Genomic DNA, 25,759 nt, shown 5'->3' with positions numbered 1-25,759 from the left:
CCACCTCCCGCTCCTTCTATTTTCCCTTCCTTTGACATAAAAGAAGCCTAAACTCTGTCCTTTCTCACGATGGACTTGAGGATTATCTCCCATCTTCTTAGTCAAACACACGGACTTTCTGCGGGTAACATAACTGCTACTAACATTTTTTTTCCTTTTGGCCTTTTTTAAGGGCGGGAACCTCTCAAGGACTTTTGATTCATGCTTTCAAATGGTTTTCCCGATTTGTATCAATGACCTCTTTCAGCAGCAATAAATCAGTGCAGGATCTTACTGCATTCTTGCTAATGTAGACTGTTACCATTAAAATAAGCTACACCGACTTGAAGAAAAAAATGGTACCTTATTGTTATGCTAACACATTTTTGATTACTAATGACGTTGAAATTTTTAAAAAATGTTTACTAACCATTTGTATAGCTCGATGTTTTTTTTTTTGTGTGTGTGTGTGTGTGTGTGTGTGAATTGTTCATTTTCTTTGCTATAGTGCATCAGTGGAGGATAAGGCTACCCCAAGACTGTGAGTTTGCATACCAGTGGGAATGATTTCCAAAGGAGCAATAGGAGATCTGCTTTATGCAGGAGCTGCTCTCTCTGCTCCTCTTGGTGCCTCCACTGCACACATGACATTCAGTCTTAACATGCTACGTATCGGTTTAGGATGAGCCGCTAAAATGCCCTAGCCAGTTTTGCTCAATGGTTAGCGGGTCAGCCCGGGGACTGACGGGTCCTGGGTTCGATTCCAGTCAAGGGCACATACCTTGTACCTCAGCAGTAGGCTCAATCCCAGGCTCTGGCCAGGGCGCATATGCGAGGCAACCAATTGATGGGTCTCTCTCACATTGATGTTTCTCAATGCCTCTTCCCCTCTCTTCCATTCTCTCTAAAAATCCATGGGAAAAATATCCTCTGGTAAGGATTAACAACAACAACAACAACAACAACAACAAACCACCACAAAAAAACAAACGAAAAGATGAGCCACTAAGTATTTGACTTAACATATTTGGTGTTTTAAACCTTACTTGATTTCTATGATGCTCTTTTTGGTTCACTATGATTCTTGCGGGGCGAAAGGCTACACTGAGAATATAAAAGTAGCAAGAGATGGTGAAATGTATCAACGACTGATTGACTCAAATCTGCGTTGCTGGAAGTCTGTTTGCAGCCTCCAACCTGCCATGGACCACTAGGAGACCATTTGTAGAAGCACTTGCCGAGATACAATACCAGCTTCCCATGACCTGCGTGGAGGCCTTCCCACCACGGGGTGGGGCTCTGGCGTGGAGGCGGTGAGCAGAGCGCAGGCACAAGAGCTGTGGATCCTCCCGCCTCTCTGCGCGCTCCCTTCACAACTTCGTCCAAATGGGCTGAGAAGGGGCTGTCAGCCTGCAGGTGGGTTTTCCTTACCTGGCTCTGCAGTTTCTAAGTACTCACACCCAGCTGGGTATGAGGCTGACACCAACGTGCAGTAGTCACTTAGGAAAATCTCGGTCAGCACGCGCTCCCTCTCCTTCCTAAGCCCACACCCTGCACTTAGCAGTGACTGTGAAGTGGCGACACCGTCAGTGCTATGGGGTGGTGGACAACCCGGGGTGAATTCCACATCTCCCTCCCTCAACCGAGCCACCCACCCACCTGCTTTCTCCTTCCTCCCCTCCTTTGATATGTATTTACTGCTTCCTGTGCTAGGTGCAAGGGTGATTCAAATATACACATGACATAGTCCCTGTTCTCTGTGAACTTGGAGTTCCCTGGGGTGACAGATCAAGCACACAGCTAACTATAAAATGAGTGACCATGGAGATCACAGATAAAGAGCCCCAGAGGTCCTCCCCATGGCTCCGCGGTCAGGCCTTCCACTGAGGACTCACCCGAGAGGCACAGCCCCGCTGAGTCCTGGGGGTACAGCACAGAAGGGGGCCCACAAGGCTGATTGCATTCTGCTGTCACTGTCACGAAGGGGATTTCAAGATCGTCCTGGAGACAACATGCTCCTCAATAGCACCATGATGCGAACAGCCCATCGGGACGGCGACAGCGTTTCCCGTCTCGTGGTGTGTAGAACTAGAAATCGTCTCCTTATCTAGAAAACACTGTCTTGTGCTAAACCTGTTCCATAAAGAAAGGATTTTCCTTTGTAGCAATGGAAGGCATCCTGGCAGCATCCACTGCACGATGCGGTTCCCACCTCAGTCCCTCTACCACCTCACCCTGCCTTAGGGCAGAACTGATTCTGTAGTAATCATGGTGACAAGAATAATCCAGTGAGCCACCACCAGATGAGCACCTACTATATGCACACCTGAGCTGGGTGCTTGGCTAGACCAAGCCCAACAATGTGTGAAGCAGGCCTGGTTCCCTTAATGCGCTGATGAGGAAGGACAAGGGATCTAGAGGTCAAATCAAGCATCCAAACTCTGGTTCAGAGATGGGCTCCAGTGCAGTCTCGGTCCAAAGCCTGTGCTCTGCCTGCCTGTCTCGCTGCTTCTCAACACGAACACGCGGGGCTTCATGCTGTCACCCTGGCTCAGTCTCCGAGGCCAAGCAGCCCAGGGCCAGGAGGAAGCGTGTGTGCGCCAGAAGGTGGGGGGACCACAGCAGCACGCCTACAAGGTGCATTTACCGACAGTGACCTGTGTGACGGGCTGTGCCCAGTTGGGTCAGTCGTGCCAATGAGGCCACCGACACGGGCTGGGCCTCCCTGGCTTAGAGACACACCCCGGTCCGAGTCATCTAGTTCAGAGACGCAGTCACTGGCTTCAGAAGAGGCAGCTGGGAAGTGTGGGTGACTTGGTAAAACCTGTTTGTAAGAGTAGGAAGGCAACGCGAAAAGCATGTCACGATCCTGGTTAGGAGCAGCTTCCTAGAAAAAGGTCACGCAGCCTCTAGCCCAAACTCGGGTGATCAGGGCTCCTCTCCATGGCTCAGGCCTTTCTCCAAAAAAGTCCCAAGACCCCCGCCCCCACCCCCCTGTAATTCTCAGAATCTTCTTTACATCTCTGTGATGTTGTGTGTGTGTTTTAAATATATTTTTTTATTGATTTCCGAGAGGGAGAGAGAGATAGAAACATCAATGATGAGAGAGAATCATTGATTAGCTGCCTCCTGCACACCCCACACTAGGGATTGAGCCCGCAACCCTGGCATGTGTCTTGACTGGGAATCATTGATCGGCTGCCCCCTGCACGGCCCCTACTGGGGACTGAGCCCGCAACCTGGGCATGTGCCCTTGACCAGAATTGAACCTGGGACCCTTCAGTCCGCAGGCTGGTGCTCTATCCACTGAACCAAACCGGCTAGGGCCAGATGGAAAGTTTTTAAAACCACGAGGATTTATATTTAAAGGAACCTGGGTCTCCTGACCTTCTTATGCCTCCACCCAGGGTGGAAACAACAAAGGACAGCACATTTAGGAACATGCATTAAAGTCACCGGCCAAGGCCTTCCGAGGACAGCTGTGACTTCCTAACTCTCATCTTTCATAAAAGGTGAAAAAGTTTTCCAAAGAGCACAAAACCCGAAAGAAAACTCTGTACTACATATCAAGAACACCTCACGCACTGCTCTGGATAAGAAAACGACCTCGACTGGACTGAAGGATATGAGGGGTAGTCCTTGTGCCTATGAAATGTGCTTCTGTGAACCGATACTCAGGTTTTCTCGATCTGATGAACACTGGCTCTGATTTGTGACTGGCTCTTTTTTAAAAAGGACACGTGACTTAGACTGGAGACAAGGTGGAGGGTCTAACAATTAATCAAGGTTTGTCAGGAGCCCAGATGTTTCGTTTTATGCCTTTCCTTCTGCTGAAGGTGTTCTTTCAGGCGTGAGTTCTGCTCTCCTGAACGGACGGCTATCACTGATCTAACCACAAGGTTTATTTCCCAAGGATTCATAGGTCGATGCTCAACCACTGAGCCACACCGTCTAGGCTTGTGTTTTTTTGTGTTTGTTCAAAGGCAGGTTGGTAGATCACTAGCTAGTATTATTTCAGAAAATTCTCAAGAACGTAAAAGACTAACACACATTCAGAACACCCATGCAACTTTCATGCTGTTCAAAAATTATCACTGGAGACAGAGGTATTCTTAAAATCAATACTTAGGCAAGTTTGTGTTCAGACTATGGTTAAGAATACAGTTAGCTTTCAAGGCAAGCGTTATCTAAGGCCACTTCTCTCTGTGGAGACGTTCTCTCCACCTCTAGTCTCTTCCTTCTACAAACTGTCCTCTCACGGCTCTGGGATCATCTTTCCAGAGCAGATATCTGATTCGTTGGCAGTGTAGTCAGGTGGCCTCGTCACTTCTCACTGTCAGGGACACTCCTGAGAGTTAAAGGTGGCGGCTCATTAATTATCCAGGCGTAAAGCAGAGTTGTCCCCCGCAAGCTGCAACCTAGGCTCATCCCGCCACTGAGGAGGTGCCCGACAAGCTGCCCTGCCCCTCCCCTGCCCAGGTCAGCCTCTGAGCAGCGCCTGCCCTTCCTGAGCGGCGGGCTCTGCACCTGGGCCCTGCCCTGCGTCTCTGCTGGACGAGGGCACGCTTCCAGGCCAGCTCTGTCTCCAAGGCAGCGCTGGGAGTCCGGCCTCTTTCTCAGGCACCTTTTAGCACCTCACTTCCTGGATCATCAGCATTTGTTTTCCATGTATATTGTCTTCTGTAGACTGTGAGCTCCTTGAGGTCAGGGGTTTAAATCCTCCTTGTGGGGACTGCCAATGTGTAGAGGGTGTTTCTTATGTCGTAAGTACTCCATAAAAATTAGCTGATAATGAATAGATAAATTAGAGAATCTGGTATCTTTTCAATAAATACACCGAGATTTGTGTGGTGAATAAATGTTTATGATGCCAATGTTTTCTTATGGACCCGCTGACTGTCCGTCCGGGTATCACAGAAACTTCAGTCTGATTGCCACCTGAGTGATCCTACAGAAAAATAATCCTCTGTGAGCAATGTGTTTTCTCAGTGGTGAAGACGTTAACAAGCATATTTCACTTCCATTGTTCATGGGGGAGAGCATTGCTCAGGCAAAATGCTCAGCCCGATAAGCAGTGACTCATCTCAGAAGTGTACTGAGTTGCGCTGGGTCCAAAATCTCAGACCCCGCACTTGAACTCACCCGGGGTGCTTTCAGACCAGGAGGGCAAAGCCTGTATCATTATCTGCTGTTGAGAAGACTCTGTGTGAAATTCCTGGGTGGCTCTTCCCTACCTAACCTGTTTCTTACAAGGGTGCACACCCGAAGGAAGTGAAAGGAAGTTCCCCAGACGGAAGGAGAACGTCCCCTCCCACTGGGTGAGCAATGAGTACACGCCCAGTAGCGTGAATTCCCTGTCTCAGTAAGGTTTTCCCTCTCCCCAAGCCTTAATCTCTGAGTGATGAGCAATGATTGGTACATCTTCCTAAATCAGAACGTCCAGTGACTTTGGAAAGTGACGAAGTGAACGCAACAGCGTCACCCCAATATGATGGCCTTTCCCCTGTTGTGATGTTCAGCACACATAACTAAATAGAATAGCCAGGAAATAGGATCCGTGATTAATGGAGAGATACAAGTGCAGAGGATGAGTATATGAGGGTACCCCAGGGTAAGTCTCAGATGGTGACAGCTGTTCCCACAGCCCTGAGAACTCGAAGGATCCACAGCACAGGGAACTGGTTTAGAAACAGGATCACATTTCCGGTGTGGATGTTTAAGGTCATGAAATACATCACCAAAAGAGCAATGGAATAGATTCCTCCGGAGGTCTCTAAGGACAGAGCCTGGAGGAAGCAGTCAGGGATGAGTTTTGTTTAAATTCAGCTGCAACTGGCAGGAAACTTTAAGCCCCTCCCAACCCTGCAGTCTCAGGATTCTACATCCATCGCCAGTGAAAGATGAGCCAAACCCAGGACCAGAGGGGCCTCAAGAAGTTATCTGAGCTGCTTCCCGTCAACGGCATAAGACCTCTAATTTTAGGTCCCACTCAGGATGAGAAGCAGTAATACCGGGAGTCTTCCATCATCTAATCCGCCTCCAACAGTCAAAAGCCTGCCCTTATGTTCAAACTTCCTTGGTGTCAGATGGAAAACAAGATGGTTCCCTCATATCAACCCTCATATCCAGTCAGCTAAGGTTATCATGCTTGCTAAGGCTCTTCTAGCATTCTTCATGCTTTCAAAGCTGCTGCTGTAAAGTTCAAGAAAATCTCAAAGACTGTGTGGCATCCTAGTATGTCACGATTACTCTGCAGAGATGGATTCCGTAGCACCAAGTTTTGGGGGCTGAGGCATTCAACGAAATGGGAAGGAGTTGGGGATGGAACCTGGATGGAGTTTTTTAAAAAACTGATTTTGGAGAGAGAGAGGGAGGGAGAGAGAGAAACATTGATGAGAGATGATCGGCTGCCTCCTGCTCGCCCTCTACTGGGGATCAAGCACACAACCCCGGCATGCGGTCCCTATCTTTTGACTGTCACAAACAACTGACCACTCAGTTCCTGGGAGGACGCTCAACCAACTGAGCCACAGCAGCCAGGGCAGAGCCTGGATGGAACTTTAACACAACCTTTCTGCTCCTAACACACTCATATCCTAAAGGTATCTATTAATGCCATCACCAATCTTCCATGAATATGAGCCACCGAGCACACATGACTGTTGTTGGGGAAGAAAGAAGTAACAGATGAGAAAGGCCAGGCTAGAGAAAGGGCTGGCTCCATTGAGGAAGGGGTCTGGGAAGGAAGGGTGGGACAAAAGGAGAATCCAAAGTCACAACAACAAGTGGGCTTACAGGGCGGAGGGGCAAGGAAATAAAAACAGGCAGAGGAGAATTTCTCCTCACGGAATATATCTCAAAACATCACCTGAAAGAGGCCTTCACCGGTCTTTCTCCAGGTCACGCTAGGGCAGGTGAGTCAGTAGGAAGTGTGCCCAGGGCTTGCTGGCAGGAGAGAGACCACAATGCAGCGAGAGGGGAGAAGCAGGCGAGAGCAGGGGCGACAGTGAAGGCAGGTGGGTGGGTGAAGAAAATTTTGTTTATTGGTAAGTGGCCAATGAACTGGCCATAAATGTCTAAAATATATCCTGGCAACCCTCTATAAGACCCTCTCCTCAGCGGTCTCTTTTATTTTTTTAAAATATATTTTATTGATTTTTTACAGAGAGGGAGAGGGATAGAGAGTTAGAAACATCGATGAGAGAGAAACATCCGTCAGCTGCCTCCTGCACACCCCCCACTGGGAATGTGCCCGCAACCAAGGTACATGCCCTTGACCAGAATCGAACCTGGGACCCTTCAGTCCGCAGGCCGATGCTCTATCCACTGAGCCAAACCAGTCAGGGCCACAGTGGTCACTTTTAAAGTATCTCTTTCTGTTGCTGCCACTCCTCTGCTCCTAGGGAAGGTGCTGTGTGGAGCCTGTCTGCCTCTCCAGGAGCTCTCAGTTCCATCAGGTTTGCCAAGTGGCCCCAGAAACCAGTAAATTCTGGGCGGGGCTGGGACGCTTCTCTAGAAGGTGGTAGAGGCCATGGGACAATTAAAATGAGCAATTCAACAAAATGAGAAACGTTGAAACTTCTCCAGGTCAGGAGGGGAACTGACAGCTAATTTCCTTGGGGCATGTGGTAGCACATCCCAACCACCTTCTAGCAAATTTTAAAATGAAAAAAATTCTTATTCTTTTGAAGAAGTACGACTCTGAACACCCCACACCACCACCACCATTCAACTGGCTTGGGGAAATCAAAAAGCACTTCCAGTCCACATGCAGAAAATCGGCTTTTGTTGAGGCAATTACGAACATTACCCTTTTATTCTGTAAGAAACCGACCCACACAGCGGGCTGAGAAAAAGCAAAGGCAATGAATGGTCCCTTGACCCTCGGGCTCCCTGCTTTCCTGCTTGCTTTAAACTGCTTCTGTTTTTAGTTCTTTTGATGGTTGACTTCAATCACTCAACAATATGCTTACACTGCTTATCCATTTTAGCTGTTATGCACTGACTTCCTTTCATGACAGATCTGCATGAAGTCATAACCCCCTCTCATCTTCATGGAAAACGTAATATAGTTCTGATTATCTTGACCACATTAGACAACACGTGCATCCTCTCTCTTGTTCCATCAACAAGAAACCAGAGTCGTCTTTGCCCAGTGGATGAGGCGAGGCTGTCAGCATCCCTACCTTCCCTTGAGCACTTCTCCCTACGCCCACCTCCTGTCGGCCGTACTTTTACATCCTCCAGGTTGTGAACTCCTGATTTTTCCTCCAAAAGGTGTTCCTACACCAAGTATCACGATCTCAGGCACCACCAACCCACCTACAGGGTGCTCCGGCCAGAAGCAAATCCTCTCCTCCCCTCTCACCCCATCCAAGTCCCGCTGTCGCTTCCTCCAGAATATTTTCTCGCCATCTCCAGTGCCAGCTGCCAGTGCAGGTCCTCCCCTCTCTTTCCAGGACCAGCCACTCATTCTGCGAGAGAATCTATCCACTACAGTATGGCCAGAGGGACTTTTCTGAAATAGAAACATTCTGAAGGACTGATCAGATCACATCACTCCCCTCGCTAATAGATGGTCGCTCACTGCAGCCCCTGGACCATTGCCCACAAGGCCTTGAATGATCTATCCCTCATTTCCATTCTCCTACATCCTCCCCCTCATTCGCTCTGCTCCAGCTGGACCGGTCCCTATCTTTTGACTGTCACAGCTAATTCCTGTTTTAGGGCCTTTGTTCCTCTGCTTGGAAACACCCCAGATCTTTTTCTTCTTCTCAACCTTTGAATCCTAACTGAAGTGTCACTCCCTCTGAGAGGTCTCCCATGTGAGCAGAGCAGGCTCCTGCCCTCTACGCTCCATCATGTTATCCTATTTCATCTTCTCCATCGCACCCCAGACATCACCTTTCTTATGTGTCTGTGTCACTGTGCACCTGCTTTCTAGAATGTGAGCACTGAGAGCTATTTTGTGCATGGCTCAAATCCCCATCGCCTGGAACAGTGCCTGGAACATAGAAGGCATTAAAAACAATACTGACTATTATCAACTCAGTGTTCTGTAACGTGAGTAAGGTTTCTATGCTCTGACTAAGATTAATGCCAAAAGTCGGAAATAAAGCAGTGTTTTATTACTGCAACCATGTAATTATTATTCACTACTTAAATATATTCTCTCTTGAGTGCTCCCCCACCTCCAGGAATTTACAATTACCTTTTCTCTATCATGGTCTATCTTTTAAAGGATAGAATAAAACTCCTTGAGTTTCTCAGGTACCATTCATGGAAACCTTCTATCTTCTTGTTCTGATCTGGCCTGACTTCTCACTAAGTCTGTATCACAAATTTTATTTCCCTCCTGATTTATATCTACTACCTCTTGGCTCTCATGTCTTCCTCTTTCTTTTACCTTAGTCTGCAGGAATATATTCCCGGAAAACTTCCTAGGGAAAGGTGTATGAAAGCCTCTGCTTGTCTGACCATTTTTTCCCCCCTTGCTTATTATTATTATTATTTTAATTTTTAAATGTTTTTATTGATTTGTAGAGAGAGAGAAAGGGAGAGGGATAGAGAGATAGAAACATCGATGAGAGAGGAACATCATCAATCAGCTGCCTCCTGCACGGCCCCTACTAGGGATTCAGCCTGCAACCGAGGTATGTGCCCTTGACCAGAATCAAACCTGGGACCCTTCAGTCTGCAGGCTGATGCTCTATCCACAGAGCCAAACCGGCTAGGGGGCTTATTATTTTATTTAATGTCACACTCGACTGATACTTTGGCTGGATGAAGAATTACAGGTTTACAATACTTTCTGCTCAGTGCTTTAAAGGAAATTTTCCACTGTCATTTGGCATCTAGTATCAGTGAAGAACATTCACATTCATGCACACTTTTAGGTATACTCTCAATCTCAATGGGGACTTTCCATGAAAGACATTTACAGTAGAGAAAAGAAGCACAGAAAAATAAAAAATAATAATAAAAGAGAGAAGGAAGCACACTGTGTCAGTACTGGCCAAGACTACTCATGCTGACGCACACAGAAAGACATCTTGGAAAGCTAGCTTACTTAAATGAACTGAATCAGGTTGAACTGTAGTATGTTGGGTAAAGAAATCCAACGTTATTTCTCCCAAACACAGTGTTTCTACAAATGCTTTTCTTACTCGGGCTCAGTACTTTTTTGCAAGGCTTTTCCTAATAATTTCCTTAGCAAACCTCTTATTCACAGCACTCCACAGTTCACCTTCATGGTTCTCAGCACAACTGTAATTGCTTCTCACCGTCTATTTGTAAACTCTGTGTAAGGGACAGTGTCTTGTGCATGGCTGTGTCTCTGGCATCTGGCTTATACAGAAGTCCTGGCACTTCGGAGTTGGGGCTCACTCGACAGGTTGAGGACATGAAAGCAAAGGCATACAAAGGTGAGGTACAGCTGAACCACTCTGAGAGTCAAGAAGTAGATCCCTTTTAGTTTTTTAGGCCTCGAGTCCTAACAGAGAGACAAGGGCTTTCAGAGATCATGAGCTTTGGAGCCAGAGAACTTGGGTTTGAATCTGAGTCTACTCCAGCCGTGGGCAAACTACGGCCCGCGGGCCGGATCCGGCCCGTTTGAAATGAATAAAACTATTGAAAAAAAAGACCGTACCCTTTTATGTAATGATGTTTACTTGGAATTTATATTAGTTCACACAAGCACTCCATCCATGCTTTTGTTCCGGCCCTCTGGTTCAGTTTAAGAACCCATTGTGGCCCTCGAGTCAAAAAGTTTGCCCACCCCTGGTCTACTCTGTCACTGATTAGCTATATGATGGGGAAAATCATTGATAGGATCTGCATCCCAATTTCTTCACCTGTAAAATGGACGTAAGAATGTCTACTTTGCAGCAGAGTGACTTTGAAGATTAAAGCAGATAACTTATGTAAATAAATTGACAAATAGTAGGATCTTGAAAGTAGTTATTACTAAAAGCACGAAAAGGTAGATATGGAATTAAACCTAAAGCACTAATTTTGATGGGGAAAAAAAATCCAGAAATTATATCCCGTTTTGCATGATGAAAATATTCTACAGTGAAAGTGAAATAATTAACAAGTTTCCAAATCTGAGGCTCCTTGAGGTCCAGGTACACCCTTCCTACCTCCCGAAGTTGGTTCCACTACCACCACCTTCGACTGACCTTGCTACACAGCTCAATCCATTAAAAAATCATTAGGGGCCTCAAGCTTCAGTCTGACATCCAGTTTCTTCTGTGTCCTTTTACTCACTGATGAAAAATTTGACTGACTAAAAGAGAAATAAGTAAGGTTTTACTAGAAGTTTTACATTTATACTACATTTTGTTTGATTAAATAACATCAACTATACATGTGGTGTGATAAATACAGCAAGGAAAGGGATGTTTGGGGTGACTTATAGACGTCAATCTTGTTATTTCAGCCCCATGAAATGCAGTGAGTTCTCTGCTGGGGGGGGTGGGGGAGGGGTGGGTGCTCCCTTTTTCCCTTATGCCATAGCCTTCCCTCACCATCCCCTCGGGGTGGGCTCCTCCTAACTTTGTTTTGCCTCCATTATCTTGTAAGGATTCGTGTTCCTTTTCTTCGGCACTTGCCTGGATGACCACCCTTCAGAGAAATGAGAGCTAGACTGAGGGCCGGGAAACAATTCTCCCTACAGACTCCAGAATTCCCAGGACGATTCACTGCCCAGCCACCTCCAGTGGCAGTCAGTCCACAGCGTTCCGCGTGCCCACAGCAGTGGGAAAGAAAATAGGGCTTTTCACAAGGAAGGCTCCTTCTTTCAAAGGCAAGGTTAACAGCAAGGGAGCATTTTCTGTTTTGGTTTGTGGTCAATCAATGCCCTCCTCTGAGAGACAGTTGACAACAGCAGGGGAGCCGGAACCAGGCAGACAGGAACCTCAAAGCCACAGAAAGCCTTACATTTGGTTCCTTTTTACCTACGAAAGGGAATCCACTAATAGAATCTGGGAACAAAACTGCAATAAATTTAGCTCACTGCTCGGGAGATCAGGGGAGTCAGGTGGAAGGAGAGGAAGCATGTCAAAGCATCTATCTTCCCCAATGTGCAAGACAAAGAACACCCCAGAACTGACAAGCTTGCTGCTCTGCCCTATTTGCTATTAATGGATGGCAAGGTTTTTTGTTTTTTAAAAAAATATTTTTATTGATTTCAAGGAGGAAGGGAGAGGGAGAGAGAGAGAAACATCAATGATGAGATAGAATCATTGATCGGCTGCCCCCTGCACGGCCCCTACTGGGGACTGAGCCCGCAACCTGGGCATGTGCCCTTGACCAGAATTGAACCTGGGACCCTTCAGTCCGCAGGCTGGTGCTCTATCCACTGAACCAAACCGGCTAGGGTCAGATGGAAAGTTTTTAAAACCACGAGGATTTATATTTAAAGGAACCTGGGTCTCCTGACCTTCTTATGCCTCCACCCAGGGTGGAAACAACAAAGGACAGCACATTTAGGAACATGCATTAAAGTCACCGGCCAAGGCCTTCCGAGGACAGCTGTGACTTCCTAACTCTCATCTTTCATAAAAGGTGAAAAAGTTTTCCAAAGAGCACAAAACCCGAAAGAAAACTCTGTACTACATATCAAGAACACCTCACGCACTGCTCTGGATAAGAAAACGACCTCGACTGGACTGAAGGATATGAGGGGTAGTCCTTGTGCCTATGAAATGTGCTTCTGTGAACCGATACTCAGGTTTTCTCGATCTGATGAACACTGGCTCTGATTTGTGACTGGCTCTTTTTTAAAAAGGACACGTGACTTAGACTGGAGACAAGGTGGAGGGTCTAACAATTAATCAAGGTTTGTCAGGAGCCCAGATGTTTCGTTTTATGCCTTTCCTTCTGCTGAAGGTATTCTTTCAGGCGTGAGTTCTGCTCTCCTGAACCGACGGCTATCACTGATCTAACCACAAGGTTTATTTCCCAAGGATTCACAGTCCAGTCGCAAAGCAGTGAACATGACTTAGCTCCCACTAGTGACAGCTGGAAAGAGCGTCCAAGTAAGAATTCAAACAGATGGAACCTTCAAGAATCAGAAACCAGTTTCAAAGAGGCCCTAGAGTTAGCCAAGAACGCTGGGTTTGGTTCTGGTCAAGGGCACATGCCCGGGTTGCGGGCTCAATCCCCGTAGGGTGGGCGGGGCATGCAGGAGACAGCCAATCAATGGTTCTCTCTCATCAATGATGTTCTATTTCTCTCTCCTTTCCTCTCCGGAATCAATTCAAAAAATGCTTAGGTTTACAAAACAGAGCAAACAGTTGGCAGAAATTGTATATAAGAATGTAGCAGAATATGGCTTCTATAAAACAAGTTACTCGGTAAAAAATATTTCCCTTTGCCCTGGTTGGTGTGGCTCAGTTGGTTGGGCACTACCCCATGCATTGAAAGGTTGCCAGTTCAATTCCCGGTCAGGGTGCATGCCTGGGTTTCAGGCTCCCTCCCCGGTTGGGGGTGTGCTGGAGGCAGCAGGTAGATGTTTCACTCTCACATCAAGTTTCTCTCTCCTTCTCACTCTCTCCCTTCCTCTCTCTAACAAAATCAATGGAAAATATCCTCAGGTGAGGATTAAACAAATAAACAAACAAAAAAACCAACAAAAACAACAACAGTGTTTAGAATGAGGGATGGATCTTTCTGGGACAAGCAGAGGTGGTGGACAGAATCTTGGTCCTATATAATTTTATCTGTCGAGTCTCATCTAATTTCTAATCTCCACCCTTCCTTTTCTCTGAAACTCAGCCCATTCACTCCTCACGCCCCACACTGTGGATCAAGGCCGCAAAACAGGCTTGTGCCCTGACCAGAAATTGAACTGTGACCTCCTGGTTCATAGGTTGACGGTCAACCACTGAGCCATGCCGGCCAGGCCCGACAGACGTTCTTTTTTTTTAAAATTTTTTTAAAAAATATATTTTATTGTTTTACAGAGAGGAAGGGAGAGGGATAGAGAGTTAGAAACATCCACGAGAGAGAAACATCCATCAGCTGCCTCCTGCACACCCCCTACTGGGGATGTGCCTGCAACCAAGGTACATGCCCTTGACGGGAATCGAACCTGGAACTCTTCAGTCCACAGGCTGATGCTCTAGCCACTGAGCCAAACTGGTCAGGGCCCGACAGATTTTCTTAAACTCTTTTCATATCAGCTCTATTTTCTGCAATACCAACTGTGTCATTTCCACACTTTAAGGTTGATTTATATTCTTTAATATCTTTACTTACTTTATGCAAATCAGTGAACTTTTTAATTTCTCAACCAGCCCTTCTTCATCTCGGCCTGTCATGTGATCTTTGGTATTCTCCTATGCTGTCTTGAATTTTATTTAGAATGCAGACAACTTCTACAAAGTGGATTTCCTGTGATAGTCCCTTTCAGAAACAGGCTTTTCCTTTTAAGTCTACAGCCTGCACCTTTCTCACCGCTACTTTTTTTCTTTCTAGGCCTCATAAGTAAGGAGACGTCTCTTCAGTCCTGGGGTTCTCGCATAAAAGGGGCGCGTGGATTCTTCTGGGTTTCTTCTTACAGCCCACCTCTTTGCAGTTAGAATCCATTTCTCAGCTTTCAACCTGGAGAGCTGGCTCATGAGCACAGCCTCTAGTTGTGGTTTTGAAGCCTTTTACTTATTATGGAGCTGCTGATCTGAGAAGTCCTTACATCTTGCTTCCTTGTCAGCTTAATGACAAGGAGAGTCTGGAATTATTTCTAGTTCTTTAGTTGTTGTTTTTTAAAAAAAGGAAATGAAAAACTGCAACCCCTAGCATACAACATACCCATGGCTCTTCAAGTCTATAGCTCTTGTAGCGGCTGATTTAATATCTTAAAATACCTATTCACTTCTGTCCCTAGATGTATTACATCAACACAAGACGAGGTATTCAAAAAGGGGAGGAAATTGTAAGAGTTCTTTCACGCAGAAAGCAGACTGAGTTACTACTATCTTTTGGGGGGCAAGATGCACATTATTGGTGGGGATGGACTAGAAGTATTTCACGGCCAGTAGGCCCCCAACGGCCGGCTTCGGTATTCAACCATTGTCCATTGAGAGCTTTCCGAGTGCCTGGCACTGACCTGAACACTATGGAAACTTCAGTGAACAACAGAAATAAAGTCCTTGCTAAGATGGGGCTTATATTCTAGTTGGAACATATGTGATAAAGAAACAAATAGGTAAGGGTGCAGTGTCAGATGGAGCGGAGAGCCATGTGGGAAAAGGGAGCAGGGCAGAGGGCAGGGAGTGCTGGCTGGGAACTGCTATGCTCTACAGGACGTTTAGGGACGGCTTGATGAGGTGACCTGTGAGCAGAAGCGAAGGATGTCCTCTCAGGGGACCTCTTTCTGTGTGCCAAGAACTACAGACTTGAAGAGCCATGGGTATGTTGTATGCTAGGGGGGACCTCTGCTTCCATCTCTATGAAAAGTTGGCACTTCTTTCTGTGTTTTCATATGTACCTCTACTGGGAGGCAGAGGAGGGTGAGTTGCTGTCACCACAAATCAGATGCTTTCAATAATTACAATTTTAGCTCAGCCGGTGTGGCTCAGTGGTTGAGCATTGATCTATGAACCAGAAGATCATGTTTTGATTCCTGATCAGGGCACATGCCCGGGTTGTGGCCTTGATCCCCAGTGACGGGTGTGCAGGAGGCAGCCGATCAATGATTCTCTCTCATCATTGATGTTTCTCTCTCTCTCCTTTCCCCTTCCTCTCTGAAATCAATAAAAAAATATGTTTTTAAAAAAAGAAAAAATTATAATTTTAAATGGTTCAAATACCCCATTAAGGAGATGGACCATCATTTAATGAACCAAACCTCTACCGTTGGCTGCCTACATTATTTTCAGCCTATCCTTATTTTACTTCTGTATTTTCAGCTGGAATTTAAACTATGATTAGTAGCCAGGTATTTAAGGAGAGCAGTTTGGGACTACAGATCGAGGGCTGTGGAAACCTGCATTCGGGGTCAGGGACAGAGGAGCGGAGACCCACAAGGCAGCGGCAGGAAGGGGGAGAGAGCAGCGGTGCTGGGGGGGAGGGACGGGGGCAGGAGCAGAGGCCTTTGGGGGGTGCCTCCCTCCTCCGCTTCCTCCACCGCTGGCCAGGAAACCTCTTCTCCCCTGACCTCTGTATACTCCCGGCTGCAACCAATGGCCGGCGTATCGGTCTGCATCTACCCGTGAGTTAAAAAGAACATTAGCAAAATATAACAGAGAAACGGGTCAAGTGTTCAGTTAAACTCAGTATCGGGGCTCCTTTCACTAAGCAGATATTCAGGAAACTGCCTACGAAAAACAAGAAGCAGATGGCACTGACTTCTGGCTTTCCCCCACAGACACAGAACAGGAAAAATAAGTTCCAATGCCCGAGACGGGGGCTATGCTGAGGTTTCCAGCATCCAGACAGGCAAATGCCTGGGCAGCTGCAGAAGGCAGATGGGTCCTTTGACAGCCGAATATCGCAGTTTCTGGTGACTCCCTCGTTAGGGCAGCCAGTGTCAGCCCATCTGGTTGCTAATGGGCAGGAAAGCTCATTACCAGCAGGTAGTCACTGCTGGGATGCGATACAAAAGTCAGGTCAGCCATTTCAGAACCTCTGCAAAGCACACTGGCCCGGCAAACCGCTGGCCTGACCACCCGGGGAAGGAAACCCGCTCGGCTCCGCGTGCCGTGTACAATGGGACCATACAGACGAGTGATATTCCAGGAGGCTTTACTTGGCTTTATATCAAGGTATTCGAATGCCATGCGACGGATCATTCAGTTAGAAAGCGCTTTTGTTCTCTGCTGCTTTTCTAAACAGGAAAGGAAAATAACCACGACTTTAAAGCCATCAATAATATGCCGCAAAACTAGCTGCCATTTGTTTATTGTTAAAATGAAAAAAAATTTCGATAAGTAACATATATTTACTGCAAAACACTTACAGTGAAAAATAAATAAATCTCCCTCCTACCTCTTTGTCCAAGCACCCCATCTCCCCAATCTCTCTCCAGAGACAAACAATGTTACCCATTTCATGCATATTTTTCCAGAAATAGTGTATAATATACACAATCATATGTGTGTCCCAAAATATGTATACACACTTTCAATAATTATAAAGGCAGTGTTTATTAAAATACATTTCATTTTCAAAATGTAATAGAATCAGTTGTTAAAGTGTATATATATATATTTTTGGCACTATATATACTCACTCTATATGTGTGTGTGTGTGTGTGTGTGTGTATGGGTATGTGTGTGTGTATACGTATACACACAAGTACATACCCTTATTGTTATATTTAAAACAAACAGAGGCATATCAAAGGCTCTGAGAATTACTGCAGTAAAGAAACCTATTTAACTTCATTAACATATCCTAAATGTGTTTACTTATAAGGAGTATTAAATTTTATCAAATAGTATTTTTGGGGTTTTTTTGAGAACTATTATATATAAATAGATTAATACACCTTTCTAATGGATAGCCACCCTTATATTCTTAGAATACAGCCTCACTGGTCGTGATACATTTTTCTTTTAAAAAACTCTTAGATCCAATTTTTGGGCATTTTATTTAGGATTAAAAAAAAATCTCTGCACTGACATGAGATTGGACTACAATTTTCTTTTCTTGTATTATCTTTACCTGTTTTGGATATAGTGTTGTGCTGGTCTAAATTCGTTTCCAAACTTTTTACTTCTCCTCTTCTCTCTGAAACTTGGCAGAAACTTCGCTCACAGACTTTATGTCCTAATCCTTGTCCTTTATAATTTTTCAAGACAATGACTCCTTTTCACATCTAGTCTATCAATAGCATGTTTTATTTTGAGCCCTTTCCTCATAACTTCTAACTAGAGAAGTTCTCGGAATGTACTTTAAGGAAATTATCTGAAAGATAAAGGATTGATCTGGAATTAAATCCATCTCTCCTTTGGATTTCCATAATTAACCCACAGATAAATATGATTCTGTGCCACCTCCTTATGCTTGTAAAATACAATCTGTTTCTTGAAGTCAAACCAATGACATGATAGTTGACAATAAAGAAAAGTAGAAAAAAATTAAATTAACCTTTCCTCAAGAAGTCAATAGCAAGTTGATGACTCTAACTCTCAGTCAAAATGCCAAGCCTGAATTTTCTGGGGGCAGGAAGGAGGGTTTTGATCTCTTATTGGTATTTGACCTCTTAATTCATAGGTCAAAAATCTATTTATATAAAAGGCTAATATGCAAAGTGTCCCCTCGGGAGTTCGATCACTCAGTATGACCACCAGGGGGCGGCGTGGAACATGGCAGGCAACCAGTGGCGGTGGCAGGGCCTGAGGGAGCGAGGGAAGGAAGAGGCAGGGAGGCGGGAAACCTGATCAGCCTTGATCGCCAGCCAGGCCTAGAGAACCTACCCGTGCACAAAACTATAAAAAAAAAAAAAATCAAACAACTCAACAACCTTTTCTTTCTTCCATTTATAACTTTTAAAGACACTCAAAAATCTTACATATACAGGGTGGGGCAAAAGTAGGTTAACAGTAATGAGTACAGAGTTTATTCTTGCATTATTTATTTATTATTATTGTATTATTTTCTAAATGAACAATTGTAAACCTGCTTTTGCCCTCCCCTGTATTAAAGATTTGAGGGAATGCAACTAGAGATACATTTGAGAATTCATATGCTGGGGAAAGGAAGCAATGATGGATTCAAGGACCAGATTCACATGTAACATGTAGAGGCATGTACCAGGGGTTGGAATTTGCTAAACAAGATCCAGATTGAGCAAAAATACTTCAATTCCCTAGGAAAAACTACTTATTAGTACAGGCATCCAAATTAAAATCCCTTTAATTGTCCATCTTTTGCCATAACGAAATATTAGGAGGAAAATGAGCCTGCTTATTTGAGTTATAAATTTTATTGTAGAGATGCCTTTTCCATCCTAAACTCTTCAGTATTCCCCTTAGCTTTATGACTATTTGGTAGATGAAAGGGAGTTTTTCAAAGGTCCATATGTTTATTATTATTTTTTGATATTTCCTTATTTAGATTCTTATTTTCCCCCCAGATAATCATTGAATGTTATTTTAGTCATAGCATTAAGAAGCATTTAACTGTATAAGATACTTAAAGATCTACTTTGATCTAGAATACAAGGTTTAATGACATAAAAGAAATGGTCTTTGCAGCCCACTTCTAAAATTATACTCCATACATTTACCAATGAAAGTTAATACAGCAGAATTAGACGTGTGGACATCAGATTGTAAATATGCCTTTGTTTAGACAAAGAAGCCATGTCTAAACGTAAGAATGAACAATCCTCATAAGGAATACTCGGTTCCTTCTGACAACTCAGGAAACGTCTTTTAGGAGGAAAAGGAACGGGACATTGGGCTCATGTCTCAGTCGCCGAGCTTTGAGGAACGGCCTCCCAGCATCAGTGTGGTGGGGAGGTAGAGACAGTCTGCCACCATGGGAAGAACACCCAACTTTGGAGTTAGCGAAGCACCCACCCTAAATACCCGATGGCCTCCTCTGGGAAGAAAAACGCCTCTAAAACAACTCCAATAAAGAACCAGACAACACCACTCCCTGATTAAAATGACGCCTTCACTGGTCCCCATCACTCTCAGGATCGGCTCCCTGTTTATATTTCTCACGTCACTGTCACAACACACACACACACACACACACACACACACACACACACACACCCAGATACATCGACGTTTTACTATGAAGTTCTCAGAAGATGCCATGTCCCATCACAGCGCCACGTTTCTGTTGAGGTTACTGCCTCTCTCAGAGATTCCTTCAGTTGTGATGGACCTACATGTTCTTCTAAACCTACCTTCTACTTGGTTTATACTCACAGTAGACACACTTGGGATAAGCGAGAAGCTGCGACAAAAAGCCATTTTTCTATCTTTTTTGATTTAATTACATTTGGATTGGCAGTGACGAAATCACCGTTAGGGACCCCTCTCGTTGTTGGTAGAGCCGGAGGATGGAAAAGTAAAGGTCATTCCTAGTCTTGAAACTAAGCCTGGATGCTCATTTTGCCTTCTGGGAAACAGGTGATTTAAGTGGTCTTTATGAAGGAAAAGAGCTCAATACACTAAAATTGGCACACGAGTTGAGTGAGAATCATGATTAAAGAGTTCACATATTTGAAACTTGCCGTAGTTACAAAAATCAAACGTTACCTCTTGAAATGATTCACCAGGACTCCAACAAGTTCTCCGATTCGGTTCTCGTGGGTCGGCTGTTTGCTGAAGAGGCAGACGATGAGGTCCTTGTTGTCTTTCGTATGGAACACCACAAGCTGGTCCTTTCCATTGGAGACGCTCAGGCCCGTCAACTGCGAAGAGACAAATACGGAAAACGATTAGGTTGGTTCTCAAAGGAACACATTTAAAAATACATCTTGTAATTTAATAATACATTTTTTGGTCAGCATCCCGGATGACTTTAATTTTTGTCAAGTTTCATGGAACAAGCAGATGGAAGGCAATAATAAAGAATGAAAGTTAATAAAATTGAAAACAGAAAAACAATCGAAAAAAATCAATGAAACAAAGAGCCGATCCTTTCAAAAGATCAATAAAATTGCTAAACCTCTAGTCTGAAAGAATAAAAGGGAGAAGATCTAATTACCAATATGAGGAATGAAAGAGGGGATGAATATCACTACAGACCACCTAAACCAAGTAATTCTTTGAAAGCCACAAACTACCAAGACTCACCCCAAAAGAAGTAGATAACCTGAATACTGCTATATCTATTGAAGGAGTTAAATTTATAGTTAAAGATCTTTGGAAAAAGAAAATTCCAGGTTCAGATGTTCCCACTGGTGAATTCAACCAAATGTTTAAAGAAGAAATAACACCGATTCTCCATATCTCTTTTTAAAAACAGGAGGGGAGGGAACGCTTCCTAATTCATCTATGAGGCCTGCACTGTCCTGGTTCCAAAAACAGACAAAGGCAGTAACAAGAAAACCACAAACCAATATCCGATATCCTTCATGAACATGGAGGTAAGAATGGCCAATAAAATATTAGCAAATCGAATCCAATAATGCACAGAAACAATAACCCCTGACCATGTGGCGTTGATCTAAGAAATGCAAAGCTAGTGCAGTATTTAAAAATCATTCAGTGTAATCCACCATAGCAACGGGATAAAAAAGAAAGCCACATGATCCTATCAATCGATGCATAAAAAGCATGTTACAAGTCAACATCCATTCGTGATAAAAATCTCGCAGCAAACTGGATTAGAAGACTTAGACCAGTGGTCGGCAAACCGGCTCGAGAGGCACATGTGGCTCTTTGGTCCCTTGAGTGTGGCTCTTCCACAAAATACCACATGCGATTGAAACTTCGTGGCCCATGCGCAGAAGTCTATGCATTGGAATGCTATTCAGCGGTAACAAGGAATGAACTAATGATATACATGATTGATATCAATAACATGGATATGTTTCAAAAGCATTTTGCTGAGTCAAGCAGTCAGTCTCACAAGGTTACTGCAGGACTCCGCTTAAGTGATGGTGTCTGGAAGACAGAACTCTAAGGATGGAAAACAGATCAGTAGTTGTCACGGTGTGGGATCAGGGGAGTTAGAAACATGGGTTTTGGGGGTGATGGATGACTCTGCATCCTGACTGTGGTGGCTGTTACACAAATCCATGCAGGTGTCAAGACCCATAAACCTGTATACCGTCACCACTACCAAAAGCCAACCTTACTTATTACGTGTAAGTATAAAAAACATAGATCCCTGATTGTTTGACTCCTAGATGTTCTATTTTGGTCAGCAAAGCAAAAACCAGAGTGATTTCTCATTCTGTGGTTTGTTCTTCAATTGCAGAAAATACCAAAGTGCCACCTCCTGGCGGCCACAGGTGCTGTCAGCTTTGTTTGGCAATCAGCATGTCAGGGTACCCAGGGGGCCATGCAGAGGGCCAGGCTGCCGGGGAAGGGGGAGGCGGGGTACCTTAAGAGGCTGAAGGTATAGCCCCTGATCTGGGGGGATTCATAACCCAGTGGAAAAGACGAGTATCAAACAACGTTAACAGTTCACACATTTGGAAGGCCACTGAGTTCCAAGCCCACACTTTACAGATAAGGAAACTGAGGCGCAATGAGGTTAGCTGATAAGCTGTATAAGTCAGTATTCCTAAACACCAAGTGAATACATTTTCATAGGAGGTGAGCTTTTTGATTGTTTTTAGAGAATGCCAGGGTTAGTGCTTAATGGAAAGAAGAGAAAATATTCAAGGAGTTAGAAGTCAGTGCACAAATCTATGTAGATCCTGGGCTTTCTGAGGCCACTGGCAAGAGAATAAATCAATCCTTCTGCCACTTAGATGTATCCCATCCAGCTGATTTTTAGGTGATTAAATTAAAAGTATAATTTTCATTTTAAAGAACATTTTATGTCGGTGGTGCTTCACTCTCATTTGATTATCTCATATACAAAATTCAAAATTGAATTTATGTGGCACTTTGCTGGAGAGCTTGATTAAAGTTTAATAAAATGAGAATTCTAACAGCAGTAGCCCTGCCAGCATGTCCCAGGAGCATCAGCTGCAGGGGTTCAAGGACAGTCAGCAGTGAACGCCAAGGGCATCCAGAGAGAGGGTCCCCGCCGAGGTGCTGTCTGGGCCAGCGGGGAGGAGCTGCTGACTCTTATGCCAGCCACCCTCCCACCTCGGAGTGTGGACTTCCCTATGCCAGCCTGTCTGGGTGGCTTTATACCGCTGCCCATGGGAATTCTTCATGTGTTGGCTCAGGCCAGAGGAAAAAACAGCACCTCATATATCCTGCTACACAAATAAAGATGGAGCCCCTGCCATCACCAAGGCAGGACAAACAGCATCTACAATTCTTCTTTTGTTCTGGGAGGCAGGATGGAAAGTGGGAAAAGCAGTGGAGTAAGGGATAACCTGGATTAAAAAAATGTTTTTATTGGTTTCAGAGAGAGGAAGGGAGAGGGAGAGAGACACAGAAACATCAAAGATGAGAATCACTGATTGGCTGCCTCCTGTACACACCTCGCTGGGGATCAAGCCTGCCACCGCGGCATGGGCCCTGACTGGGAATCGAACCCTGACCTCTTGGTTCATAGGTCAACGTTCAACCACTGAGCCACACCAGCTGGGCATAACCTGGATGTGAACCCCAATTCGGTCAGGTGATCCTGAATGAGTCATTTAACTTCCTGGTCACCTCTCTCCTTTTCTGCAAAATAAAGATCACACCAGATGCCTGGTCTACCTTGGAAAAGTGTGGTGAGGATCAAAAAACAGCAACTCAGGGTATAAAAAGGTAAATAAGCCAAACCCCTCTGCTTTACGGGTTTTGACACTCAAATCTAAAAGAGGATGTAATAGCAGTATCTGAAAACTTCATGCTTGCACCATGGGAAGGGGAGGTATTGTGTGGAAATACACTGGTTAGGGAAGGGGTCACTTCCTCAGTTATCTCTGAGCAGCCACAACATGCAAATATTTCTCTGAACAGAAGTGAAACTCCTTATCAAGGCTTTTACCTATTAGTCGCCTTATTTCTCACAATCTGTGGGCTCTCGATGCTATGATAAATCCAAGACTACTTCCTCTTTGGCCTTGAAGATTTGGGACTCTCTGGGGATAACCGTGACCTCAACACTCAGAGCTTCCTCAGTCAGGAGGACACATCAGTGAACACAACTGGGCCGTTCGGAAGCAAGAGGCCACTCTAGGATTCGGAGCAGATGCCCCCCTTTGCCATGGAGTAAGTGCAAGAAAGCAGAGAGAACCAGAAAAGAAAATCCCGACTTTGCATTCTCATCTATGAAATAAAGGTGAAACAGACCAATATTAGGAGGTGAAGTAATTCTGAAACACAAACATGACAAATTGACAATACCATGGAAGCAGTAAGGGACAGAATAGATACTGCAGAAAATCAAAGAAGAGTTGAATGAAATTTCTCAATGTCAAAGATTTGAGTCTTTAGATAGGAGCCACAGGTACCAGCCCAATTTAATTAACAGAGAATCACATGGAGATGTAGCCCAGAGAAAGTTTTGAGTTTCTAGAATACAGGGAAAGAAATCTTCAAGTATCTAGGCATAGAAAGTAAGTTATCTACACAGGAAAATAACATTCAGGTTTAAATACTTTTTAAAAAAGGTGCTCCTTCTCTCTGAAAATGTAGGAAGGTATAGGAAGAAGAGAGGAAAAAAACATTAATTTTGTCATTATTCATAGGAGGATGTAAGTAAATCTGATTTATTCTTGGTATTGATTAAGAGAGATCAGTTTAAACATTTAATAGTAACCATTATTAGGATTAAAAAGAATGTATAAGTTTGTAATATTTAGTAAAAAGGAAATAAATAAAACATGACCGCCCGGCTTGTGTGGTTCAGTGGTTGGGTGTGGACCATGCATCAAGAGGTCACCGGTTCAACTCCCATTCAGGGCACATGCTCAGGTTGCAGGCTCTATCCCCAGTAGGGAGCATGCAGGAGGCAGCCAATCAATGTTTCTCTCTCATTGATGTTTCTTTCCCTTCCTCTCTCTCTCAAATCAATAAAAGCATATTTTAAAAAACTTGATCAACATTGCAACTCGAAAAAAGAAAGGAAATAGCAAGGAATAATTAAAAAACATTTACATAACATTATTAAATTGAAGAAAAAAATCATCAGTTTCTGTAAGAAGTGCAAAAGGGATACAATTGCTTTGTTGGATAAAGAAGGTTCACAGATTAGGTCAAAAGCAAAATTTAACTATCCGCTGTTAAAGGTGCATCTAAAACAAAAAGACACATCAGATAAAAAATGAAAGGACAAAGATGTACCAGAAAGAAAGTTGGGGTGGGAATAATAAAGTAAAATCCAAGGCAAAAACCACATGACAGACTAACAGTGAAATAAAACCTATTACACAAAATATGGGCCATGAGCAGTCACCAAAAAATTGTCTGAAAGCCAGGATACTGACTTTATTATACACAAGCACCTAGTTAGGAGACTAGTACTATTGATTGATATTATTCAGGTCAATGAAAGTAACTGTAATCAATGGACTAAAGGGCTAAGTTTACATCTTTGATTGACAAGGGCTTTCAACTCTTGATTTTAACAGCTGCGTGAAAGCAACGTGGTAAAACTCTTTAACAAGTTTCCAAGCTAAGCCATCTCAACTGCACCGAACAAATATCATCTCCACACTGAACTTCCACTTCTTCTGAATATTCCACACCCTGACAGGGATTAAGGGCATCAACAAGCAGGAAATTTACAACCTAGATAACGGTCTCATCACAAATGAACGTCGCACTTTACAAAATCACATATAAACTCCTTTGGAGAGGAAGCTTCTTAATTCAAATGCTGGGTCCTAATAGTCAAGTTATTATTTTACAAAGCTAGTTGTTTTACTAAGCGAATTGCCTTTTATATTAATCCATTTTAAATTTCCCTTTTCTCTCTCTCTTAAAATACCAACCTAATTAAGTTGCTTTCCCAACTGGTCTTCCAATTGCAATTTTTTTTGCCCTTTGTTGCAAGTACCTGATTTGTGGCATGCAAGTTTGTTTTCTTCTACTTTAGATTAAATCTGCCAAATTCCTTACGAGAAAGGTGGTTAGACCCTGCCAGTTCATGGGTATCAGCCCAATGGTGAATTGTTTTCTTTTTTGAAAAAAAAAACAAAAAAAAAACCAACAAACCCCCAAAAACCAAAAAACAAACAAAAAAACCATTC

The 25,759-nt window shown here is 44.2% G+C and overlaps 1 protein-coding gene across 1 annotated transcript in view; it reads right to left on the bottom strand.

The window, feature by feature from the left end:
- The window catches only part of MYO1D (myosin ID), a gene marked incomplete at its 5' end in the record, with an annotated part of 266,794 nt that overhangs the window by 58,117 nt on the left and 182,918 nt on the right, over positions 1–25,759 (bottom strand). The window contains one exon of the mRNA XM_081110278.1: positions 20,202–20,356. Within this exon, the coding sequence (XP_080966404.1) occupies positions 20,202–20,356 (155 nt within the window). The remainder of the gene's footprint in view (positions 1–20,201; positions 20,357–25,759) is intronic.

The sequence above is a fragment of the Myotis nattereri genome (genome assembly GCF_964212035.1).
Source record: "Myotis nattereri genome assembly, chromosome: 16".
Lineage (NCBI taxonomy): Eukaryota > Metazoa > Chordata > Mammalia > Chiroptera > Vespertilionidae > Myotis > Myotis nattereri.
The sequence above is the reverse complement of the archived record's forward strand: the minus strand, read 5'-3'. Positions and strand labels throughout refer to the sequence as shown.